We start from the raw sequence: 24,517 nt of genomic DNA, 5'->3' as shown, positions 1-24,517 counted from the left end.
ACCATTCGTGTTTTCTAGAATTTATTCCATTCTAGGCGCTATTATTGTTCTGATTTATTGAATAGTTAGAATTATATGCAGTAAAAAAATCTCAGAAAGAAATAATACTTTTTTTTCCAACAAATAAAATAAAATGAGCAATAACACTTAAAATAGTTATTATTGACTGAATCTAATATCTTAGTTCAATTCATGATTGCAACTTGATTAAGTTTATAAAACTTGAGAATATCTTATGAGGGCTAATAATGGATAAAAACTTTGATGATATTCTCAACAATAACATTTCTCATTGAGGAAACATCAAGGGATACACCGAAAGTTCAAAACAATTGTTCAGTTTCAGGAAGCTTGATATTTTTTACCCTAGGTTAATCATCCCTAAAAAAGTTCATTTCCCCCCCACATAAACAAACAATCTATATTATTTCCTACTTCAGAAATACTTAATTTCTCTGCAAAGGATCATTTTTATCCCACAGGATAGGATTAGGACATTTTACAGAATTAAAATAATTTTAAACTAGAAACATCAGTAAGGCATTTTTCTTCAACAGATACATAATTCATTGCATAATTAATACTTGTATATTTCATGATCTTTTACTTACTTGTGTACTTTATGATCAAGTAAAAATTCCAGTAATATATAAAAAAATTTATTTTACTCAGAATTAAAATATTATGTTCTTATTGGGAGTCTCGGTGCTTACTAATGGCCTTTTTTGATATTTGTTAAAAAATATATTTTTAAATAAAATAAAAATTTTCAAAACAGTTTTATAAATTTAGCCTACATAAGTAGCCTATAGAATAAAAGTCTATTTAGGGACTAATTGTTTATACCATATGAAGACTAAATATTATTATATTACATGATTTTCACTAATAACACAAAGCACAAATTTATGTAGATATTTCATTCATTTGGTTCTTAATCTAAAAAACAATTTATTTTTCAAAATAGTTGCCACTTAGACACTTCTTCTGAATGTTAAGAGAACACACACACATTTCAGAAAAAAATTCTGCAATTAAATTGGAGAATAAATAGCTTTTAAAAAAAAGACAAAAAAAAAAAAACCCTTCCTTTTTTCAATGCTCAAAAACAACTGATTTTTTTTAAAATCCTGCCTAATAAGATTTTTGTTGAATATGTAAATATTGTATCCATAGTGCATGGGATTATATTTTCGACAGAATCTGTGCAGAGGCTTCTTTAGCAAGTAATCTATGAAACAAAGGATTCCTGCCCTTTTTTTTCCCTGTTTGAAAAATTTTCATAAATTCCAAAACCCATGTTTGATAAATAGAGTTTTTTTTTCAAAAGAGTGGAAAATATTTAAAGAGTAATAAAATGTTTATAATAAAACAATAATTATTAATAACATGTGAGATGGGTACTTAATGTGAAATAAAATATAAATGAATGTGTTAAGTGCTGCATAAAGAATATTCAAAAGAATTATTTAAACAGAACTGCACAAAAAATTGAGAAATTATTTAAATATATATATTATTTTATTTTGGAAAAGAGCAACATACAATAGCTTGAAAGATACAGCTAAAAATTTTTTGTGTATGATACAAGTTTGAAATGATCAGCTCTCATATATAATACATGATCAATATTTAATAACACATATTTGTAGACAAATGAATTTTATTAAAATAGTATTTCAACAGGAATGTCAACAGAAAAGATGGCATTCATGAACTCAAATTTTACACATTTATGTAAATCAATTATACATAAAAACAAATTTAAGGCTACTTTAACACTTGGCACAGGTGTTTTAAATAAATGTTAACATTTTATTATATTAAAATACCATTAAAAAGATACGTTAGTTCTTATATACATTACCGTTTATATAAAACTTTGAATTACATAACTTTATGTAGCACAACTGTAGATTTTTTAGATTTGTTAAAGTAAATCATGTTTAACATATTTATATCTTAAATAGAAAACATTTTTTAAGAAATCTCACACAGCTACATACATTTTCAAACTTATATTTAATAACGTACACAATGGAATGCATATTTTTATTCATGCTATAAATGGTAAGAAAAATATATTTGGCAAATGAAGACTAGCAAAAGCATATTAATTATATTATACATTATGTTGAAAAGTTATAAAAGCTGTCTCAGCAACAGTAGTTTAATCAGTTCAAACAATTTATTGTTTAAAAAATATATATATTTAGAGAATAAACTACATTTGATCTGATTAATGACTTCTGAAATGTTAGTTTATATGAGATTACTAGAATTACCAAAATTTCTCAAGAGATAATACTCTTAGTACTTGCTTGAGACTAAGCCACAATATTTCCCAAAAGCTTTAGTAAGCTGTATAAACACATCTTAATGATGATGAAAGGAATAATTTCACCTGGAATGTTAATCATAGCGATTTATTTTGTAGTATCTTTCTTGCTAGAAGATTCAAAATTTTTTGGAAGTTTGATAGATTTTTTAACTGATGGGATTCTTGATGCTTCTATCGTTTTAGGAGCTAAATCATTACCAGCAGCATTTTTCTTAATTACTCCATTTCCACTAAAAGTTTGTTTACGTTTTGATTTGAATTCCTCAATCCCATCTTGGGAAAGATCACTTGGTGCTCGACTTGATGGTCTACTACCTTGTCGACTAGAAGGTCTACTTGTAGACTTGTAGCTTATATCTAGAAAAAATTATAAACAATTATTACAATTATTTAATTTTAAAACAATGCTGAAGTAAAAATTATTATTACTCTCTTTTAATATTGCTGAATAAGAATATTAAAATAGGAATTATTGCCTTTAATATTGCTGATTTAACTAAAGCCTCAAAATAAGTAAAAATAATTCTAGTAATATAATTGAAATATAACATGCTTTAAATAACTTAGATAAGTTTAGAAAAGCCATTAACATAACTATTTAACATTACTATAAATTATCTTAAATATAAGATGAATTTAAGTGTTTCAACATGAGAAATAAAAGTAAAGGAAAATTATTCAAATTTGATAAAATCTAAATTTTATTCAATTTACTTTTATACATAATAATTTTCTTATAAGTTAGTTTATTCGTTTTTGTTCCGCATGCCATGCTTGCATTTATTTTAAAAAAAATTGCATACATCGTTGAGCAAAAGAAAATAATTAAAGTAAAAAGTTATAACAAATTTTTAGAATGGCATGAGGAAATGAATGCGGTTGCTGATAGTACTTTATAATGCTAAAGTACTTCTTTGTTAATAAGAATGCTCTGCATTTAATCCATCACTGTTTATTTGTTAATACTTCCTCCTTAATAATGCTCACTATTTCTTTGCTAATAATAGTAAATACTTCTGATTTTTCCTAAAGAGTTGATGATGTTAATGTTTTGATACAATGTTGTTAATATAATATTTTTGGTAGATTAATAATAGGTACATTCATATGTTTTCATTAGCAATCGAAAAAGTTGTTTGGGCATGTTTAAGTTTCATTCAGGCAAATACTTTGCAAACAAGCTCAGCAGGGCATGCAAACATTTTGAAATATTTGAGCCTTGGCAATATATTTACAAATTATCGAATTTAAATAAATTTACAAAATAATTTGATTAAAGAAAAGTCTTCTAAGTACCTCTTGGACTCAGTCGAGAAGAAGGTGTGGTTCTTGAATATGCAGATCGATTACTAAAACTATCTGTTTCACTGAAACTTGGCCCACTTATATCACTGCTATTTTCAGCAGAAGAACGATTTCTTCTCATTGGAGTACTTCTTTCACTTTTTTCTCGAATCTAAAACAATAAGCAAAACATTTAACTCACATTAAAGAGAACTAAGGAAAAAAAGATTAGTCAAATCAGTGAATTTTATATTAGATATTTTAAACTATTAAATAGCAGTTATAGGACTGATTTTGAAGATAAAAGTTTGATAAAAGGAAAGAATATTTTTAGCAAGTTAAGTTATGAAAGCAATGGTATGAAATATAAAAAAAATTAGTTTGGAAAAAAAATAAATGCTATATAGTTTAATATGATTAAACATAAAATGGCTAAATGTAATTTGTTTAATATTTTTTAAGTATACTTTACAAACCAGTACTAGAAAACCAAACAAAAATTTATGCACTGATTTCTTGTTCGCATTAAAATATGCAACTTTGGGTTAATAGTAGCTGTGTCTAATAAAATCAAAGTTAAATCTCTTCAATAATAACTTGAAAACTGATACCAAATGTGAAATTTACTGAAAAGTGACTTAAATCCAGTCTGAAAAAGTCTCCTTTTGTTTGTTAAACTCATAACAATTTGAGAAGCAATTCACAACTATTGAAATCTAAAATTACAAAATATTGCAAGAACAAAAATGCTGCAATGTTACAGATTTTCACAAAGTTTTTTTGAAATTTTTGTGAAAAATACAAGATGGAAAATGACTAAAATAATTTTTTTAAAATCAAAACTACCATTCAGGGATCAGTTTGAAATTTCTTTCAATTTAACAAAATGGCGTAACTTCAGAAGTTGGCTTATGTTCATAATGTCTATTACTTTTTTATTTTATTTTTAAGCCAATTTTGATGTCATCAGAAAGAGAAAAAAGTGAGACATAGTTAATAAAATTATTAGAACGCTGAAAATATATTCATAAGTCATTAAAAAATGTATTGAAATCAATTTTGGGGCAAATTTATTTTGCTGGTTTCAAGAATTTTTTATAGTTTCACCATCTAAATTTTTTCACATGATGTCAAATAATATAATTTTAAATATAAATTAAGAGGAAGTTTTTTGCAGGATTTGAGGTATTTTTTTATTATCATCTAGTAAAATAAGTAGTAAAGTAATTTTTTTACCACAATACCAAACCATTATTACACAGTACTATTATAACAAATTTAAACTGATTCACTTAAAATCATTGGAAAAACAGCAGATACTGATCCATAGTTAGTTTTTTTTGTAAGGCAATACTTGTCCTCATGGGCTGTCGTGCCACTGAGTTTAGTTTAATACTTGTCCTCATAATGTAATACCCAGTATAAAAGCAGAGCAATGGTCTTCTACTTAAATTTCTGGCTAACTTCTGGGAAATGGATGAAAACATATGCAATTTTAATTTATCAAGTCAAGTTTACTGAATATAGAACCTTGTATTTTCTCAACATTGCATTATTACTTCTAATACATGACTATTATGCTTGAAAGAGGAACTAATGAACTGCAATTAACTTTGATGATTTTTGGTGTATAGGGAAATATGACTCAAATACTATTAAAAATTACATTTTGTCACATGAAAAAAAGTTGTGAGCAAAAAACTACAGATAAATTATGCTCATCATCATTTTTCATTAACCATTAGTGAACTAACCCTGATTGAACAACTGATGAAATTATTATAAGTTCAAATTCATCTTCAATTAAAAGGAAGCTTTCCAGTTAAAATGTGCCAGACTAATGTTGAGACATAGTTTTTAAAACTGCTCAAAGATAAATCTGTTAATATTATAACTGATAAAGAAATAAAAATAGCCCAAGAAATAATAGTAATTACAATTTAAAAAGTAAAAGTGAAATTGCTCCGGGGAATTATTATATACTAGCAATTATTATTTCCTGCAGACATTGGTGCAAGATCATTTTTCAAAGTATTTTTTTTTTAATTTTAAAAAATGATTATATTACATTGTACATTAATTATATTACATTACATTGTACATTAATTATATTATATTACATTGTACATTAAAACGATTTAAAAAATTTAAAGTACTTTTTGTAAAATTCCAAGAAGTCTTTAATCTCTTTCTTAGCTTTAAAATTACCTTTTTCTACATTTATACGTCTCAATATGTTTTTTAACATTTTCATTAGCTAAATATGGTAAGATCTGAACATGACTACTGCTTTTTCAAAGGGAAGATATCTGAAGTTCTGGGTGCACATTTGAAGATTATCTGATTGTATCTGCATTTAATTTAATACAATTTTACTTAATCAAACATTATTATAAAAAATTTTGTTAAGTAAAAAAAGGTCTAAAAGAATTATTTATCATAAGAACAATAATAATGAAATTTGCAGCATAGTTTAAAAATTATTTTACCACAATAGCATCTTACACTATTTATAGCATTTTCACAAGTGTCTTTAATTCAATTAAAATTATTTCAAAATTTGCAACTATTTTTTTAAAAATATTTTAAAAGATTATTTATTAATTGAATATAGGGAAATATGACTCAAATACAGTGCACTCCCGATTATCCGGGTTAATCACCGGGACAGGTCGCACGGACAGTTGAAAAACACGGATAATCCAAAAACTCCTTATATTAAAGAAAAATTTAATATCAGTACAAAAAATGTAAAAATTACTGACATTTGCATGCATAACATCAAACTAGGAATTTTCCTTATCAAAAAATGTGTAATGCGTCTTCGCCATATATCGATACACAAATTTTACGAACCGCAGTAATGTCACCATAATCAAATCCTCCCATATAATCTAATGAAGTTTCCACAGAGCAGCAGAATGAGAAATTGTATTTCATTCATTTACTACATCTTCGGCATCAGTTACTATCATCACTATTTGATTTAACAACATAACGATGTCTTCATCAGTCAAATACTGGAAGCCAGGCTCACATGCATCACTTTGAAACCAATCTTCTAAATTTTCTTCATAAAGAATTTCGAAACCTTAGATTTCTTTTGCTTGTTCGAGAATATTGTTATCATATTTTTCTTGAACATCTGAAGAGGATTGTTCATCAAGCGGTATCATCTTTCTCCACAATCGTGATAACGTAGACGATTTCCATATCATCCATAACGTAGACGATTTGTTCCATATACTGCAATCCAATAACGAATATTGCTTTCCAAATATTTGGTAGTGTTATAACTTCATAAATCAAATTTTTTTAATCTTGAAAATGTTTCTCTTTATATTTTTTGTGACTCCGGAATGAGCACAGATAATCCGCAAACCGGATAATCCGCGTACGGATAATCTAGAGTGTACCATACTATTAAAAATCACTTTTTGTCACATGAAATAAAGCTGTGAGCAAAAAACTACAGCTAAATTATGCTCATCATCATTTTTCATTTGCCATTAGTGAACTAACCCTGATTGAACAACTGATGAAATTATTTTAAGTTCAAATTCATCTTCAATTAAAAGGAAGTTTTCCAGTTAAAATGTGCCAGACTAATGTTGAGACATAGTTTTTAAAACTGCTCAAAGATAAATCTGTTAATATTATAACTGATAAAGAAATAAAAATAGCCCAAGAGATAATAGTAATTACAATTTAAAAAGTAAAAGTGAAATTGCTCTGAGGAATTATTATATACTAGCAATTATTATTTCCTGCAGACATTGGTGCAAGATCATTTTTCAAAGTATTTTTTTTTAATTTTAAAAAATGATTGTATTACATTGTACATTAATTATATTACATTACATTGTACATTAATTATATTATATTACATTGTACATTAATTATATTATATTACATTACTTTTTGTAAAATTTCAAGAAGTTTTTAATCTCTTTCTTAGCTTTAAAATTACCTTTTTCTACATTTATACATCTCAATATGTTTTTTAACATTTTCATTAGCTAAATATGGTAAGATCTGAACATGACTACTGCTTTTTCAAAGGGAAGATATCTAAAGTTCTGGGTGCACATTTGAAGATAATTGTATCTGCATTTAATTTAATACAATTTAACTTAATCAAACATTATTATAAAAAATTTTGTAAAGTAAAAAAAAGGTCTAAAAGAATTATTTATCATAAGAACAATTATAATGAAATTTGCAGCATAGTTTAAAAATTATTTTACCACAATAGCATCTTACACTATTTATAGCATTTTCACAAGTGTCTTTAATTCAATTAAAATTATTTCAAAAATTTGCAACTATTTTTTTAAAAATAATTTAAAAGATTATTTATTAATTGGATTTTAAAAAATACAGCATACAAGCAAAAATAAAATTCATTGCCAAAGAGAGCAAACTATTACTGAATATAAAAACATCAAAATGTTATAGTTAACTCAAAAAATAATTTTTTACATATGTTTGTAAAAATAGGCATGAACTTTTATGAAATAATAATAGTTATCAAATTTGGAGAGTGGAAGTTAGTAGCGTTTATTTTCAGAAGTACCTCAATATGATCATTATGTATAAAATATATTATATTTTCTCATTAAAAGTTTTGTAACAGTTATTAATATTTCAGTATTCTAAGATTAGATTAGTATTTTAAGAGTGAGTGATAATCTTAATTTTTTATATACACTTATTTCTATTTCGTTTATAGTATCTGTTAATTGCTATCCATTTTCCAAGAGACATAGCCAAATATTGCTGTTAAGGATACATAATAACCAATTTTCATCAAAAATGTAAATTATAGTTACTTGATTATCATAAAAAATATACATTGTTACAGTTCTAGATTTAGAACAGATTTTTCTCTGAGTTTGTCAATAAATAGTATAAATTTAATATTATATATCATTGAAGCAGCTTTTTCCTCAGAGTAAGCTTATGTTAGTAGAGCTAGTCTTATCACACTTTTAAACTTACTTATTAACATTACATTTCATATTAACACACAAAAAAAGAAAAAGTAATGATTATTTCATCAGACAATATATATTTACATAATTATTTTAAGCTTATAGTTATATTTCTAAGGAAGACATTCATATATATTTAAAAACGTTTTAATACAAGGCCATATGAAATTTAGCTGAGCTAGACTAGCTAGCTAGTTGTCCTGTAATTATGATAAGAGAAAAAGAACCTTCAATATTTACAAGCAACTATCACTTTCCTTAAATAAATCACATGTGTGCTACAAAACTGAAATTACTAAGATATGTGGAAATTAATGATTTATTGATTTTTTTAAGAAGAGTTGTATTTAGCTTTTCAGTTTTATTTTTAAGTTGCCTCTAGTCTGATCAGAGATTTACTAATCAGAGGTTTAAAATTATGCATTTAAGAATATCTTAAACAGCCAAGTTAATATAACACATATTGTATGCCTGCTATCCTTGGCTGAGATTTTAAAAATCACATTGTATTATTTTTAATTCCTCAAAATAGTAGAATGTTAAATCTGAATGTCATAAAACAACTTTTTAATTTGCCTTGGAGAAATATTTCAAAGGGATTAAATTCCATTGCAAACTATATGACATGACAATACAAAATTTAGTTGCATTTAATTTTAATAAAAAATTACAAGCATTACAGTTTAATCAGCATTAAATTGAAAAATCTAACCAGCATTTGATATTTGGTTTTGCTTAATTAATATTTTATATGTTTTATGTTCTAAGAATTGATTTTAATAATTTTACTACATTAAAATAACTAAATTCAAAAGGATCAGAAATTAGATCTTTCAAGTTTTCTGAGATCACTTTTTTTATTACCTATATCACAAAGATTGAAGAGGGAAATATAAGAACAGTTAACCACTTAAAGTTCATGAAAATAAATAAAAAAATTTATTTGCAAAACATTAATGCAATGCATTTAAAATAGAATAAAAGTTTTACCCAACAATAGACTGGAATCCTGGATCCAAACTGAGAGTGAACTGGCCTGTAGAATACAGGCCTTATTTCTTTCACTGGAATGCATCTCATAAATAAAAATGAAGCTGGAATGCAATAGGAATAGACAAAACTGATAATGTCATCTTTTCAAAATATTTAACGAGTTTGCAAAGAAGAAGCATCTTGAAGATAGTCAATGATTGCCGATTCTTTTCCGAAAATTTCCTTCTTTCCATTATATAACCCACTTAAAACCAATGAAAATATGCACTTCAATATAACTTGTAAAAATTAATAAATAATATTTTTGTAGTAATAAGTTTGTTAACTACTATGGTCCTTAATTATTATTTTTGACTAGAAAGTTGGAATGTTTTTGAAGATTATGAATTTTAGAATTTCGTAACCGAGTTCTATTAAGGATTGCCTTAACTAAAATTTAAAAAGTTTCAGAAAAAGTAGTAAAATATAAAATGAAAGTAAAATACATAAATAAATAATAACAAAAAGCACATTACAGCACATAAAAACAAAACTTAAAATAAATAAAACATGAGCAGAAACAAACATTCAAAATAAAATAACCCATAAAAGCAACATAAATTAATTATAACTGTTGATTTAATTTTCACCATATGCTAACCCATAAATTTCTATTTTTAAAGTTTATTGCAAACCTTTGTAATAGGGCCTGTTGAAGGCATAGAACTGTTGGTTCCACTCTGACTGGATATTGACGAATTAGGACTTGGCTTTGGTTTGAAAGGAGCCAGGGACTGGCTGACACCATCAGCTAATATGAACTGTTCTCTCAACTCAATATTGGTTCTTCCTTTAGCTATATTATGGTAAATATACATGCAGGTTGTACTATTCTGTATACATGCACTAATAAACAATAAAATGCTTGGGATTTTTTTGATTCAGTTACTTAAATTATTTTCACAAAGAGAAAACTGCCAAGGTTAGCTGTAGGTAATTATTATTTTATAGCAGATAAGTTTTAGTTATATGTCAAAGAGAGAGAGAGAAAGAAAGAGTGAAAGCAGTGTTCTAGTCAGATATCCAGCATATGGGAAAATAAATCATTGGTTACACATAAGAAAAAGAAAAACGGGATAAAGGAAGAAGGATAACAGACAACTAAAGGCTTTCTTTAGAACTGCTGAGGCTAGAAAGTGGTGTCTTTTTTGATTGTTGAATAAATAGTTTTGTTAGTTTTAATGCTTCTTCTCTGCAGCCTATGAAAGCAGAAAGATAATCAGTATTCAGAAAGCATAGAAATTGCATCAATAAATGTCATTTTGCTAAGAATGTTTTTGTGAATATTAAGAAGGAAAATAAAAGAAATAAACTTTAGAAATAAATAATGAAAATGAAATACTACATGTACTCAAGAAGAAACGACCTTTTTTATAAGAAAAAAAACAGTAGATTTATAAGCTATATACAGTACAAGATCCCACAACCGGATGTCTGTTTACTGGAAGGGTCTCTTTTCCTGACTCTTTTTAACAATCAAAATAACCAAAACTCTTTTCCTTAAATATTTTTTTTAAAATTCGTGATCTGTTAAAAAAGTATGCAGGGATGAGAATTCTCCACTACTTTACTTATGATTTTTAACCGACTTCTGATTTTTAACCGACTTCTGATTTTTGTTTCTGATGAAATCCCGACGATTCCGGATATGGGACTTTCTACTGTATTAATAATAAAGTCATTCCACAATATTTGACTTTCTTGTTATGCGACAATTTTTACCTAGTTATTTATGATAAAATAACTCAATTAAAAAAATTTCTCAGAATAATGTAGCTGAAGAGATACAGAATGTATTGAAAATAAGTATAATTTCCAGTAAAAAAAATACTCATATTTCAGAATTTGGTGGATCAACTGTCCCGTACATAACACAAACAATACATAATACGCAAAATTAAGGGAAATTTATTTCACTCATATTTCCATGCTGATAAAAATAAAAATGTTCAAATTTAGCTATGAAATACACTGTAGGTAACACATAAATACTGTGGATTGACCAATTAGCTTTTTAAAAGAATTTAATAACAAGAAAGTTTGCAGTTGATGTAATAACAATTTAATACTATCAGGAAATCATAAATAATAAGGATACTGCTAAGATTTCATTAAAAATTACAGATAAAAGTATATCCTGAATTTCTTTTAGTAATTTATTTATTATCTCTTATCAGTTTTGAATAGTATAATCACAATGTTTAACATTGCAAATATATTTAGGGCTAAGGTTTTATTTTACTATCTGATTGATCTATGTATATAAAGCACCATATAAATTTCTTTTGGAACAATGTGTGTGAATGGTAACTTTCATAAATCAATTATTTTTAAATGGGTGCTGTGATTGTAATATAATATCGTAACTTTGTAACAGCCAGTTTTTTGCTTTTAAAAGAATTTTAAAATTTCAAAAAGTCAATAAAAATTAATGGCACCAAGAGATATTTTCAAGAAAAATTATTATAACTGCTTGATTTTTTAAACTGAGTTATAAGCAATTAAATTCCGCAAATCAAACATTTGTGAATGACAGAATTGCTCACGGGCAAAAATATTAAGAAAATTAATTTAGTAAATCTGGTAAAGATGAAATTTGGCATAGCATTGAATATACTAAATTAGATCACATTATTTGATAAATATAGATAAATGAGACAAATAAGCGACATTAATAAAAGCAAAATTGTTGGTAGCTGTTTCCTGAGGCACTATTAGATTTAAATGCTTGATGAAAAATTAAGAGCTAAATTTTTATTTATTAATTGAGAACAGAGCACTAAGTTTAATTAATTTTCAAACAATTTGAAATTTTCTTATTAAAACAGTTATGTATGTTGTTAATTTTAACAAACAACTTAATCATTAAGATTAGATTACTGTTTTATGTATAGTATTTTTAGCTAAATACAGGTTATCTAATGAATAACTTTATTGAAATTAAAAAAATTTATCATAATTTTGTTGATTAACAATGTAATGTAAGAAATAATGCAAAGTGAAAACTATTTGAAGTGGAAATTTACAGAAACATAAAATAAAAAAAATTAATGCATTGATTTCCAGAACAATTAGGACAGTTTTAACAGTAATAAATAAATAAAAGTTAACTGAAAAATGTTAACAAATAAACTGTGTCATTTACACACAAATTAATAACTAATTAACTCTAAAGAAAAATTTAATTATAAATTCTTTTACAAACCTCGGCAGGGATCATTCTTTACAAGGAACTCATCAAGTGCAACCCAACCACCACCAACACGTACCATTACAGTACTACGCAAAATTCGAACTAGCCTAAGCTTTTGAGATTCACCAAACTAGAAAAAAAAATGATTGAAAATTATAATATTTTACAAATTTTTAAAGCTATTGCTAAAATTTTAATTGCTTACTAATGTATAATGTATTGTAATATACATCTCAAATAATTTTTTAAAAATCTACTAGAACAATTTCAATCCTAAATTAATAGATTTTAATTGAATTATTTCACTAACCCTATATTTTCCTTCACCAACTTGATATACTTTAAATCGATGAACGCAAGTACATTTTGCAACTTGTCGCTGAACTTCATCTTGTATTTTTTCTGCTTCAGTTAGTGGACCGGTCTGAAAACAAATCATGTAATTAATGTAAAATGCTATAAATGGGGAGTATTACATAAAGTGCAGAAATATTATAGTGCAATACACATTTCCAAGTGTAGAGCAATTAATCAAAGTTGTGTTGAGATTTCTTAGCTGTAAACTACTCCAGTCAAAGCTTGAATATAAAGTTTGTAAAAAGCAGAAATTAATGCTCAGAGGTAAATATTACTTGTTGTAATTATTTTTTGTATGTCCCTGTTACTTTTAAACTAATGATGGTACTATAAAAAATATGTATGACAGCCTCAGAAATTAAAACTAAAGTCAGTAATATTTGAAGCATATAAATATAATATCCACATATGTTCTTCCAGTAAAAAATTAATTTTAAATAATATTGAAAATAAAAAGTTTCCTGTTTTACCGAACATTAAAATCAAGTATTTTTCTATATAGCTGTGCAGAAATCAAGGATTTTGTACTGTCAGTAAAGTTACGAGATTTTTAAATTTAGTTTTGAAATGATGAATTTATAACTTATGCAATAAACAATTATTTTAAGAATCTTTTGAAAATTAAATTGTCTTATTTGGTATAAAAATGTTTGTAAAATTTAAGATTCTTGCAGATTTTCTTAAATTTTGAAATAATCTCAACTCAACAAAAACACTTTTCAATTAATGATATCTCTAAACACATGTAAAATACATAAAAATGCTTAAATAACAATAATGTCTCATCCGTATTAGAACTGACCTCTTTTTCAGGACGAAGTGTTTCAACATACTCTTTGCTATCAATAAATCCATCTCCATTCCTGTCAAAAATATCAGCTACCCTTTCCATTTCAAGTCGGCTAGTTGCAAATTCTAAATAAAAATTTGCAATGAACAAATGAATAAATAATATAGCAAAAAATTCTTTTTACTGCATATAATTTTTATGTATGTATAATAAAAATTAATAACTATTTACTTGATTTCAGTATTCCATCAATGAAGTCTTGCTTTGTCACTTTACCAACGTTGTTTTTGTCTATCTTCTTGAACTGATCCATAACACGTGACTTTTTGTTGTTTAGCCAGCCAAGATACTATAAGAAGTTTACATTAAATATATGTATAATACAAGTTAGATAAATAAAAGCTACAAAATTATAATATTTACCCTAGTCCTCCATTCATCAAAATCAAAGTGCTTTATTCTATCAAGCTGTAATACAAAAATATTGTTTAATTTTAACATTAATAAGGTATTTCATTTGTTATAGAATTACATAATTCCTGAAAACAAAACAGCTTATTTAACTCATCTGTAACTATGCAGATCAGCAAGAAAAATTTCATGAATCCCCAGTGAATCAATAATTAGTAAAAGGAGATAAAAAAAATATCAACACCTGTTAAACTGATAAACGTAACTGAAAGGAAGTGGTAAATGATTTTAATCTGAATTTGTGATCTCTAATTTTATAATATTTTGGCATCCTTTTTGACTAGAATTCTAAAAATACAATACATTTTAAGAGAGGTGATTACAGAGGTACACCCTGTATACTTATGCAATGAAGCATAATATTTTTATGGTTTACAATGTTTAATATAAATTTCTTGTACTGTTAAAGAAAAACTTAGCAAAGGCCTTATATTAGAAAATTTGATATTTTGTCTACAAGATGTGTTATAAGGTAAAAGTTGAAAATAGTCTTAGATCCTATAAACATATATGAATAGGTAAAGAATATTTAAGTTCATAAATGTATTAATTGGAAAATAGGAGGATAATTTCATTTGTTATATTTGATGTTTAGTATTTTTCTATGTTTAAGAGATTTTAAAAATAAGTATTTTATAGTGGCAAACAAATTTTTTATGGATGTTTTAGACAATAATATATAATAATGTACAAGTGGTTTTGCACATAGACTTGTTTTGTAAATACGCTTAATATTAAATAAATTTTTCATATATACTTATTATATTCATGCTAATAAATATAACATGAAGTTTTTAAATATACGTTTAAAATAATATTATATTTATTTATTTTATTTTCAATATTTTCTTTTCTTTCTCTTATAGCTTTAATGATAATAAACAGGAATGGATGGAGATGATCTTTCAATTCTTGAAAAATGTGTTTAAAAATGCAAAAAAAACTCTGTAAACCACAAAAAAAAAACTCAAAATGAAAAGTAATGCCCTCTAAATTTTATTACCCTCCAAATTCTATGCTATGTTTTACATAAGGATTTTTTTAAAATATAAATTGAACCTGTATTAAAAAAAATAACTAGAAAAGAAAATAAATTTGAAAAATAATAAAAAATAACCAAAAAAATGCAATAAAAAAAAACAACCAAAAACACAAAAAAAAAAAATATTTATCATCAACATCCTAACCCTGATAATAAATAATAATTCATTAATAAAGTTCCTTTCATTCAAATAATATATATATTTTAAATTTCCATTGGTAGTATTCGCTTTTCCTTGTTTTAAAAGAGTCACAATTACACAAGTCAACATTTCACAATAAAATAATTTCATTTTTACTTGTGCAACTAAACACCTATTTTTAATATTAGCAGCCAAAGATATTTTTTATTAAAATGTAAACCTTTATCATTAAAAATGATTTAATAATTTTTGCTACTTTCTATTTGACATATGACTTTCTAAAAAGAATTTCATTTTAGCAACTTTATATTTATAAAACAATTTTATTTATTTTTAAAAAATATTTTTATTTCATATTTTTTTAAAGAGAAGCAACTAGCATTTTTTTTATCATGAAAATCAAAAAATGTTTTTGTTCAAAATTCACTAGGCAGTGGTAAATAAACAGCCATGGGTCCATTGTATCCATATGTATGTATTATGGTGTATAGGAATATATTATGCATATAGGTATGTATTATGGTGACAAATGAGATGCGTGTAGTGAAGAAACAAACAAAAATTGTAGAAAAATAGCAATTAAAAAGGTAAACAGTAATTAAATCAGAAAAATTTTAAATTATTATAATGAATTATAATTTCTTATCAACAATAACATGCTAATGTAATTTATATTTATCATAGAACTATAGAATTTTTATATAGAATTCATAAAATATTCTAAATGAATTCAAACTACATGCCAAAAAAATCATGGACAATACCTCCATAAGGTAATTGTATTTATCTTGAAGCCTCCTTTGCCTCTCCATTGCAAGAAGCCAAACTATTCTCCATTTCTCTAGCAATTGTTTAGCTCTTGGATGCTTCACATCGGAATCAAATTGACTTCGCCTAAGTAATAATATGGTTAAATTATTAGCTCTAGATATTAAGAAGTTATGTAATAAAAGTACAATAATAATTTTTTTTTAAATAATATGTGCACAAAAATAACACATTATAATAGTTAAAAAAATGTAAACTCTGAAAAGCACAAATTTTTATTCCTGCAAAAATAACTTTCCTTTTTGAGACTTTTATTCTTATCGATTGCAGCATCTTTTAAATATAACAACTTATATTTGCAATAGCTTGACATTGGGTTTCCAAATAAATTTAATTTTATTTATTATAATACATGTTGGGAAAAATCAAAATGGCCAAAGAATATTTATCAGACTGGCACAAAATGTACCCCTGTGGATTAACAGGTCAAACACCAAAATAGAAAATGCTAAAAATGGTAGTGTTGCTCTGCCCTCTATGGTATAATAGAAATAGCAATTTTTATTAGTCCACTGTAGATATTCCACCCAGTAGTCCTTGCTTTAAAATGAAATTAAATTAAGTGAAAGAATACAAGCATTTATGTAGAAGAAAGTGTTTACTTACAAAGGTGTTGATGTTTTGACACCAGTAGGTGTTCCAGAGCGAGGAAGTTTTTCTTTTACTTTTTCTTTAATTTGAGGGGAACCCAAGTTTTTACTTTGATGACGTTTAGAAGAAAATGTTTTAGAAATTTTTTCAATGTCAGGTTGTTTCTTGGACATATCAGCCATGAAAAGCTATTGAAAAAATACATAAATAAAAGAATTATATGCATTCACTTTTCAAATCAGAATTCGAACTGAATTATTACATAAACAATGACATGATTTTATTTTGTAATGAAGTAATGAAACGTTTTGGAAGTAAAATGCTTGAAGTAATAAAATGCTCTGAAATATAATGCTGGAAAAATATATATTACAATATTAAATCAATTTATTCTTGTTTTTTTCCTTTGATTTACAATGCTTTCACGATTTTAAACACTCTTTAGATAACATTATCTATATTTACTTTAGGCATACATCCTTTTTATTTAAAAAAAAAATTCATTAACACATAACATTTTGTTTGAACAGTGATTTACAGTAATATATCTGTAGTAGATATTTGTGCTTAAATTTTATATTCAAAATTTATAAAATACTAAACCATAATTTTTAACTTCACTACCAGGATATGAAAAGCTAAGCCACTAAGTAAAAAATATTAGGTTGTGGGTATTTCTTTATGAAAAATTTGCTGCTTTTTTTTACTAGAAACACCTATTATTTTTGCCAGTCATGTACTATTTTTGTAGTGTAGTGGGCCTTCTAATCAACAGATCTGTGACAGGTATACAGCAGTTCAGATCGTTTTACAACTATAACATATTTTTAAAGAACCTTGTAAAAGTTTAAAACTGAAAAATTTAAACTATAAAAATATTGTCAAAACTGAATTTTTTTAAAATTAAACTAAATAATTTGACAAGTCAAATTTGATTCATTTAACAATTTCTCTTCATTTTATAAAATAGAAACCATCCATAATTTAAAACAAGTAATAAATTAAAAAATATAAATCCTATAAATCACAAATTCTCAAGAATTTACCTGATGTTCTTCAATAAGTCTATCTAAAGTTGGCAGATCATCAGGAAGTGGTTCAGCTTCAAGTGCAGTTAAAGTAGCCTCAGCATTGTTCAACCAGGCAAATAGCTCCTCCAACAAATCACTTATATCTCTTAAAGATAATAAATGATCTCTTAGTCTTTGATCTCTTTGTTTGGCCCAAGAAGATATCTAAAAAAATAACAAGAAGAATATATCTAACTAAATCAGAAAAAAGTAAGTGTAAATGAAAGTATGACAAAAAGAATAATTATGTTTTTAAATGCAAGCTTGTTTTATTTTTGAGAAGTAATAACAAATTAATGATAACATAATGTAATAAAAAAATACTATTACTATTATACATCAAATTAAAAATCTGGAGCAGGAGGCAAACTTAAATCTGCAGCATATATGAAATGTTGTCTAGTAAATAAAAAATACATTCAGAAATAATGTGTAATTAGCTTCCTGGTAGTGTGAGTAATATATCAATTGTTCATAATGAGACAATGATAATTAACTAGATTTATATTTATGCATTGCCATATGTATATTATCACTTATTATTATCTATAGAATTATGTCTCGCTAAAAGTATAATAAAAATTAATTTTAGCATTTGTTTAATAGACAATAAAAAATAAGAAGATTATATTATAATTAAAAAATAAGATTTAATTATAATCAGAATTAAAAGCTTTGAAGGTAAACAAAATAAAAAACAAACATGTAGAAAATCATAAATCTTACTTCATCCCATCTGGATTGTATAATAGTAATCCAGTGGCGTATTACTGATATTCCATCAGGATGACATTTTTTTAGAATATCTTGAGCAAGTGCTATGGTCTTATTTTTTGTTACTTCCTGTCTTTCTAGTTCAGCCATAAATATTTCATGATCTTGAATTTGCTTTTTGCTAGATTCTTCATCTTCAGGCAGGGAACCGAAAAATCTCAGTTTCATCTCAGCATCTGATAACCATTCAAGTAGCATGTGCACAAGTTTGTATAACTCTTCAGCCTGTGGTTTAATTTAAGAATTTAAAGGTAATGTAAAATAAAATTAAAGAAAATAATGAAATAATAAATGCAGTTTTAACAATATATTGTAATAGTTGAAATAAATAAAATTGCCAGTGGTATCAAGTAAATTATTATGCTAAATAACTGACAGTGCAAATACTGTTCAAAATGAAATTAAACTCTTGGAAACATATACAAAATATTTTATTTTAAAAATGGAAGAAAATTTGAAAAAAAAAAATAGTTTCAATGTTAAATTCTATAACTAACTATAATTTTAACTTCTTCAGCAATTTTAATAAAATTTTTTCTTTTTGAATGAGATATAGTATTTACTGATTAAACGAGGAAGGAAAATTATATTGTTTCCCTCCAGATAGGTTCCTCCTAAACTGGTTCTGAAACAGAAGTTTTCTTACAAATCAGAAAGCAAGATTCAATTTATGAATGAATTAGATTTCTTGCAAAAATAATAATAATAGAGAAAAGGAAAGACTTTCCTTTTAGAAGTATATATGTTCAAGATGTTGAAAACTGAGTTATTGAATTTAATACTATATTGTTGTAAATAATAAATTTCTATGGGTATTATTATAATAGTAGCGAGATTATTAATAATATTTGACGTTTAAAAAATATTAGGAATTGTAAAAGCTTCATTTGGAACTCTTTCTAGGCTTCTATCATGTTTAAAGAAAAATAATTAAACTAGATAAACATTAGTTGCCTATACTATAAGCTCAAAACATATTTTAGTGAAATTAATAATTAAAATAAAAATTAAAACAATTTGTTTCAAATTATTTTAAAGCTTGTTTGATTATAATAGATGTTAAGTTAAGTTTTTTTAAATTAATACTTATGCCATTAAATCATTGTTTTTATTGAACATTTTAATTATTTGAAGAAAATGCAACTAAGCATCTTTTAAATAAAATCAGATATGTTTTTACAATGTCAGGTGTTCCTCTAACATTTTTAAACAGAAATTAGATTAAGTCAATCCAATTTACTTTTCTGTCTTCTTTTTAGTAAAATTTAAATTGTGAAGAAACTTCTTTATCAACCTGATAAGAGCAAAGTTAATAGGTTATTATTAATAGATATTAATGTTACCAATTGAAGAGCATCCTTTAACTGAGACTTCTTCTTCTCATTTAGATCAGTAATAATTTTCCATTTTTTATTTAGCTCTTCTACTTGGGCAGTTATTGTTTCAACATCAGATGAGCTTGCTTGGTTTTTCAGAGTGACAGCTGTTTTGCACACAGATTCCAAATTTAAGCCTTTATTTTTGAACTCTTCTTCAAATGACTAAATATTATTTTAAAAAAATAAAGAAAATATAGAAGGTAAATAATTTAAATTACATGTAAAAATATATATAAGGTGTATCAAAAATCAAACAAATGAAATGGCAAAATTTTTTTTAGAAAAATTACAGTTAATAAATTTTTACTTAATACTTTTAGTTCCTAAATAGAGGATTAAACAAAAACAATTAATAACTGATAATGCACAAAGCACTTTATGAAATTACAAAAAACTAATAAAAACAAAAAAATATTAAGCCAGTATTTTCAGGACGAGCCTTACCAATTATCAAATGAATTACCAGATTTTACTATTTACCTAGATTAACAAAATATTAATAAATTGCTTAGAAAATATGAAAGTAGAATAATTTTCTGATGAACTATGTGTTAAGCATATGTCAGGTAAAAATAAAATAGCAAATACATCAGAAGGAAAAGAAATGCAAGTAGGTGGTCAAAAAATATATCTGACGTAATTAGAAAATATATGTCATTAATTTAAATTTTGCAAAATTTATACAGAAATACATGTGTATATAAAAATATATTAATGCATTCCACTGTAACCTTACCTTGTGCTGTTCAATTAATGAGGTAACAGTATCAAGATCACCATGATAAGGCTTTGATACTGATAATGCTGAAATCGTTTTATCAATCCAATCCATTAATGCTAATACTGCATCTTTAAATTGACCAGAGAAAAGTAAAGCTTCTTCCAATTTGCGCTGCCTAGAATTTAAAAATATGTTTTATGTACAATTAACTAACTTTTTGTTAATGTAAAATAAATGAAACATTTTCTTAAATGTGCACATGCCTTATGAGCTTTTTCCAGTTCTTTATTTCTTACTTATCTATTGCAAACTCAAAATTTTGAAAAAGTTGTCATGCCTAAACAGTTTTGATATATTATGTTTTAATATATTGTTTTAATATAATATTTGTATTAATTTGTGCATATATTTTTGAAAATCTTGTAATCGTCTTGTAATTTGTTTTAGAAGATTATGCAATTTAAATTTTCACATAAAAAGAAACACATACAATTAGTTCACATAGAATTAGTTCCCCCCAATTAAAAATAATAAATCATTAATAAAATCAATACCTTAAAATCATTAATAACAATGATTTTACTTGAGATGAGAAAAGAGGATATTTTTTAAATACATATATTAAGTCTGAAAAATTGTAAAATTTGGCAAATTAAATATTTTGATGTCAAAATAGGAAAATAGCAAACTAAAAGAAATTATTGAAAAATTTCATTTCAACCATGGAAAAAGTATTGTATTAAAACAGGGGTGATTGTGAGCCCAAGTCAAAATTCCGGAAAATTTCCAGAGTTTAAAAAAAAAAAATTTCAATTGAAAAAAATTTAAACTAGGTTTTTCTAGGAGAAGTAATTAAAACTTACAAATATGTCTTACTTTCTTGAGTTTATGATTATAACTATTTACTGATAAAAAATGTATCTGGCTCTCCCTTACAAACAAAATAAATTGTGTTTTTAAGTTCCACTTTTGAAAATTTGATTTCCAGAAACTTCTGTGATCAATGATTTTTTGAAACGTCTGGACCTTCGATCTCCGGAAACTTCCGGATCACTGTTAGCGAAAAATCCGGAAATCCGGATTTTTTCCGGAGCACAATCAGCCCTGATTAAAAGAAAGTAAGCAGAAAATTTGTAGTTACCTGTCGACTGATTTTGAACAAATTTTATTCCAGCGAGTTTTTAATTCATCCATCATGTTCTGCAGAAGTTGTACATCCTGTTTAGGACACTTATCTTTTAGCATTCTTCCACATTTCATAGTAGCATCATAAGTAACTTGTTTAGATCCTAAAGTTCTTTGAAAGTCTTTGTGCTTAGCTAAAAGCTTCTTTATTTTAACTGGATCATTCCCAATAGGAGTTGTGGAATCTAATAATTTTTCAGTCTCATCTAACCAAGCAGATAATGCTGTGTATGAATCATGAAACTGAAAATAAAATACTTATCCATGTAAAAGATGAAAGTTTAACAATGAAATTAAGCATTTTTAAAACATTATTTAAGCATCATTAGCATATTTCTGTCTAGCATTCTGTTAATCGGAAAAAAAATTTACATCAGTATTAAAGAAAATCTTCTCTTAGTTTTGCTTTTTTCTACACCAACGTGTCTTGCTTCAACCAAGTTACTTAAATAAATTTGGTCAAGTTTGCAGCATTTTTTATCTAACTACAGACACATAAATGTCACCATTTGTTATGAATTTTTACTGCATAACTCTTTTTTTTTTGCATAATTAAGATTTAATCAAATTTAAAAAAACTTTTTATTTAAAAAAACTTTTATAGATTGTTCATAGCAGATATTGCTTTTAACAGATCCTCTAGATGGTAATTGCCGCCTCTTGCCCCTTCTTCTATTTGCTTAAAAAAACCATGAGTTATCACTGAAAAACATCGGTGATACTGAATTAAAAAAAAATGAAAATATAGCTTTTTTACTATGAAAAGAACAGATATTTGAAGAACAATGATTAAAACAAGAATTCAAATTTATTTTTCTAAATTTGAATCCGAAAGAATTAAATACATTAATAATTAAAATTTTGAAAACACTATTGTTCATCTTTACAATGATTGATGGTTCATGTTCATCACTAGTCCCTTTCAAACCTATTTCCTTGCTCCAAGAGAGTTTGGAAGACAGATTTCTGTTCAATCCGAGGTATGAGGAGGACATTCTTGAACTTAATTTTTTTTCTTTTCAAATTTGCGATTCTTTGTCTAAACTCTATTTCAATTCATTGTATTCTATTTGGGAGATATTTAAATCTAAATAAAATTAAACAAAAATTAAATGAATGATGAATGAAAAAGAAAAAGTAAAATTGAAATATTATTGAAAGATGTTGTTTTCAAATAAATTGCCAATTATGTTTTCATAAAAAATATACATATTTAATAAAAAATTTTGCATTTAAAATTGACTCTTTTTTCTATTTTGCCAATAATTATACAAAACCCATCAAGTCTAGTAGTGCCTATCATTTGGTTTCAAATAAAAGTGTGCATCTCAGTCTACTTATTGCTACTGTCTTGTGGTGCCTATTTTTAGACATGTATTTACAATATGCCATATATCTCCAACATTTTTTTTCTCTGCATTTACCATGCAGTAAATAATACCCACAAATTTATAATGGCACCTTAGCCATCTCAACTATTTGGGTAAAAATTGACCAATTTCATTTCTTTTATGGATTTATATAACATAAATCTCTTAAGAGACATCTTATGTGCTTAAAACATTTTTGATGAGGTAATTATTCACCAATGTTCAAATCAATCATTTCATCATTGTATCAATGTTCAAATAAGGCTTTTTATGGTTTAAAACGTTTTTTCAAATCATCTCTTTTATCAAAAAATACAAAACTTTTACTCTATAAAACATTAATTAGGCCAATACTTACCTATGGCTCTGAGACCTGGAACCTAACTCTAGCTGGTGAAAATAAAATTGCCATTTTTGAGAGAAAAGTTTTGAGGGCCATCCTTGGTGGGATAAAAATAAATAATTCCTGGAGAAGACGATATAATACTGAACTGTATAAAATCTACAGAGAGCCAGATATTGTGAAATTCATTAAAATAAATCGAATGAACTGGGCAGCTCACATTTTCAGAAGGAATGATGACTCAAATTTAAAGAAAATCCTATTACACAAACCCCTAACGAACAGGAAAAGAGGTAGACCCAGGCTGAGATGGCTAGATTTAGTTGAGACTGATTTCCTTACTCTAAAGGAGAAAAACTGGCGAACAAGTGTCAAAAGTAGAGAGAAGTGGATTCGAATTCAAAGGAAGGCACTGGCCCACCCTGGGCTGTCTAGCCAAATATGATGATGAATTATTCACCATTAATATCATTTTGAAAAATAATCTATTTCAATCTCATTTTAACTTTTTCAGAATAAAATGCTTCAAATCAAAACTTTTTTTAAACTTTTTATTCGATATTTAAAAAGTACTTTTACATGGATCTTTTGACCCCAAAAAAATTAATGT

The 24,517-nt window shown here is 25.8% G+C and overlaps 1 protein-coding gene across 9 annotated transcripts in view; it reads right to left on the bottom strand.

Moving 5' to 3' along the window:
* Positions 1 to 1,502: 1,502 nt before the first annotated feature.
* Positions 1,503 to 24,517, bottom strand: part of LOC107443336 (uncharacterized) — a 290,292-nt gene continuing 267,277 nt past the window's right edge. For 7 of the 9 annotated variants that reach the window (XM_043041040.3, XM_043041042.3, XM_043041041.3 and 4 more), the window contains 15 exons: positions 22,151 to 22,437; positions 21,025 to 21,184; positions 20,253 to 20,450; positions 18,862 to 19,134; positions 18,112 to 18,300; positions 17,081 to 17,253; positions 16,411 to 16,540; positions 14,415 to 14,459; positions 14,223 to 14,340; positions 14,004 to 14,116; positions 13,155 to 13,268; positions 12,857 to 12,974; positions 10,287 to 10,447; positions 3,638 to 3,797; positions 1,503 to 2,698 (listed from right to left, as the gene is read on the bottom strand). In XM_043041040.3, the coding sequence (XP_042896974.2) occupies positions 2,427 to 2,698; positions 3,638 to 3,797; positions 10,287 to 10,447; positions 12,857 to 12,974; positions 13,155 to 13,268; positions 14,004 to 14,116; positions 14,223 to 14,340; positions 14,415 to 14,459; positions 16,411 to 16,540; positions 17,081 to 17,253; positions 18,112 to 18,300; positions 18,862 to 19,134; positions 20,253 to 20,450; positions 21,025 to 21,184; positions 22,151 to 22,437 (2,511 nt within the window). In that variant the 3' untranslated portion in view covers positions 1,503 to 2,426. Of the gene's footprint in view, positions 2,699 to 3,637; positions 3,798 to 9,609; positions 9,714 to 10,286; positions 10,851 to 12,856; positions 12,975 to 13,154; positions 13,269 to 14,003; positions 14,117 to 14,222; positions 14,341 to 14,414; positions 14,460 to 16,410; positions 16,541 to 17,080; positions 17,254 to 18,111; positions 18,301 to 18,861; positions 19,135 to 20,252; positions 20,451 to 21,024; positions 21,185 to 22,150; positions 22,438 to 24,517 lie in introns of those variants that run through there. The other 2 variants (XM_043041039.3, XM_043041045.3) reach the window with 2 other exon arrangements.

The sequence above is a fragment of the Parasteatoda tepidariorum genome, chromosome 12 (genome assembly GCF_982258835.1).
Source record: "Parasteatoda tepidariorum strain Cologne lab strain chromosome 12, Ptep-v5.0, whole genome shotgun sequence".
NCBI lineage: Eukaryota > Metazoa > Arthropoda > Arachnida > Araneae > Theridiidae > Parasteatoda > Parasteatoda tepidariorum.
The sequence above is the reverse complement of the archived record's forward strand: the minus strand, read 5'-3'. Positions and strand labels throughout refer to the sequence as shown.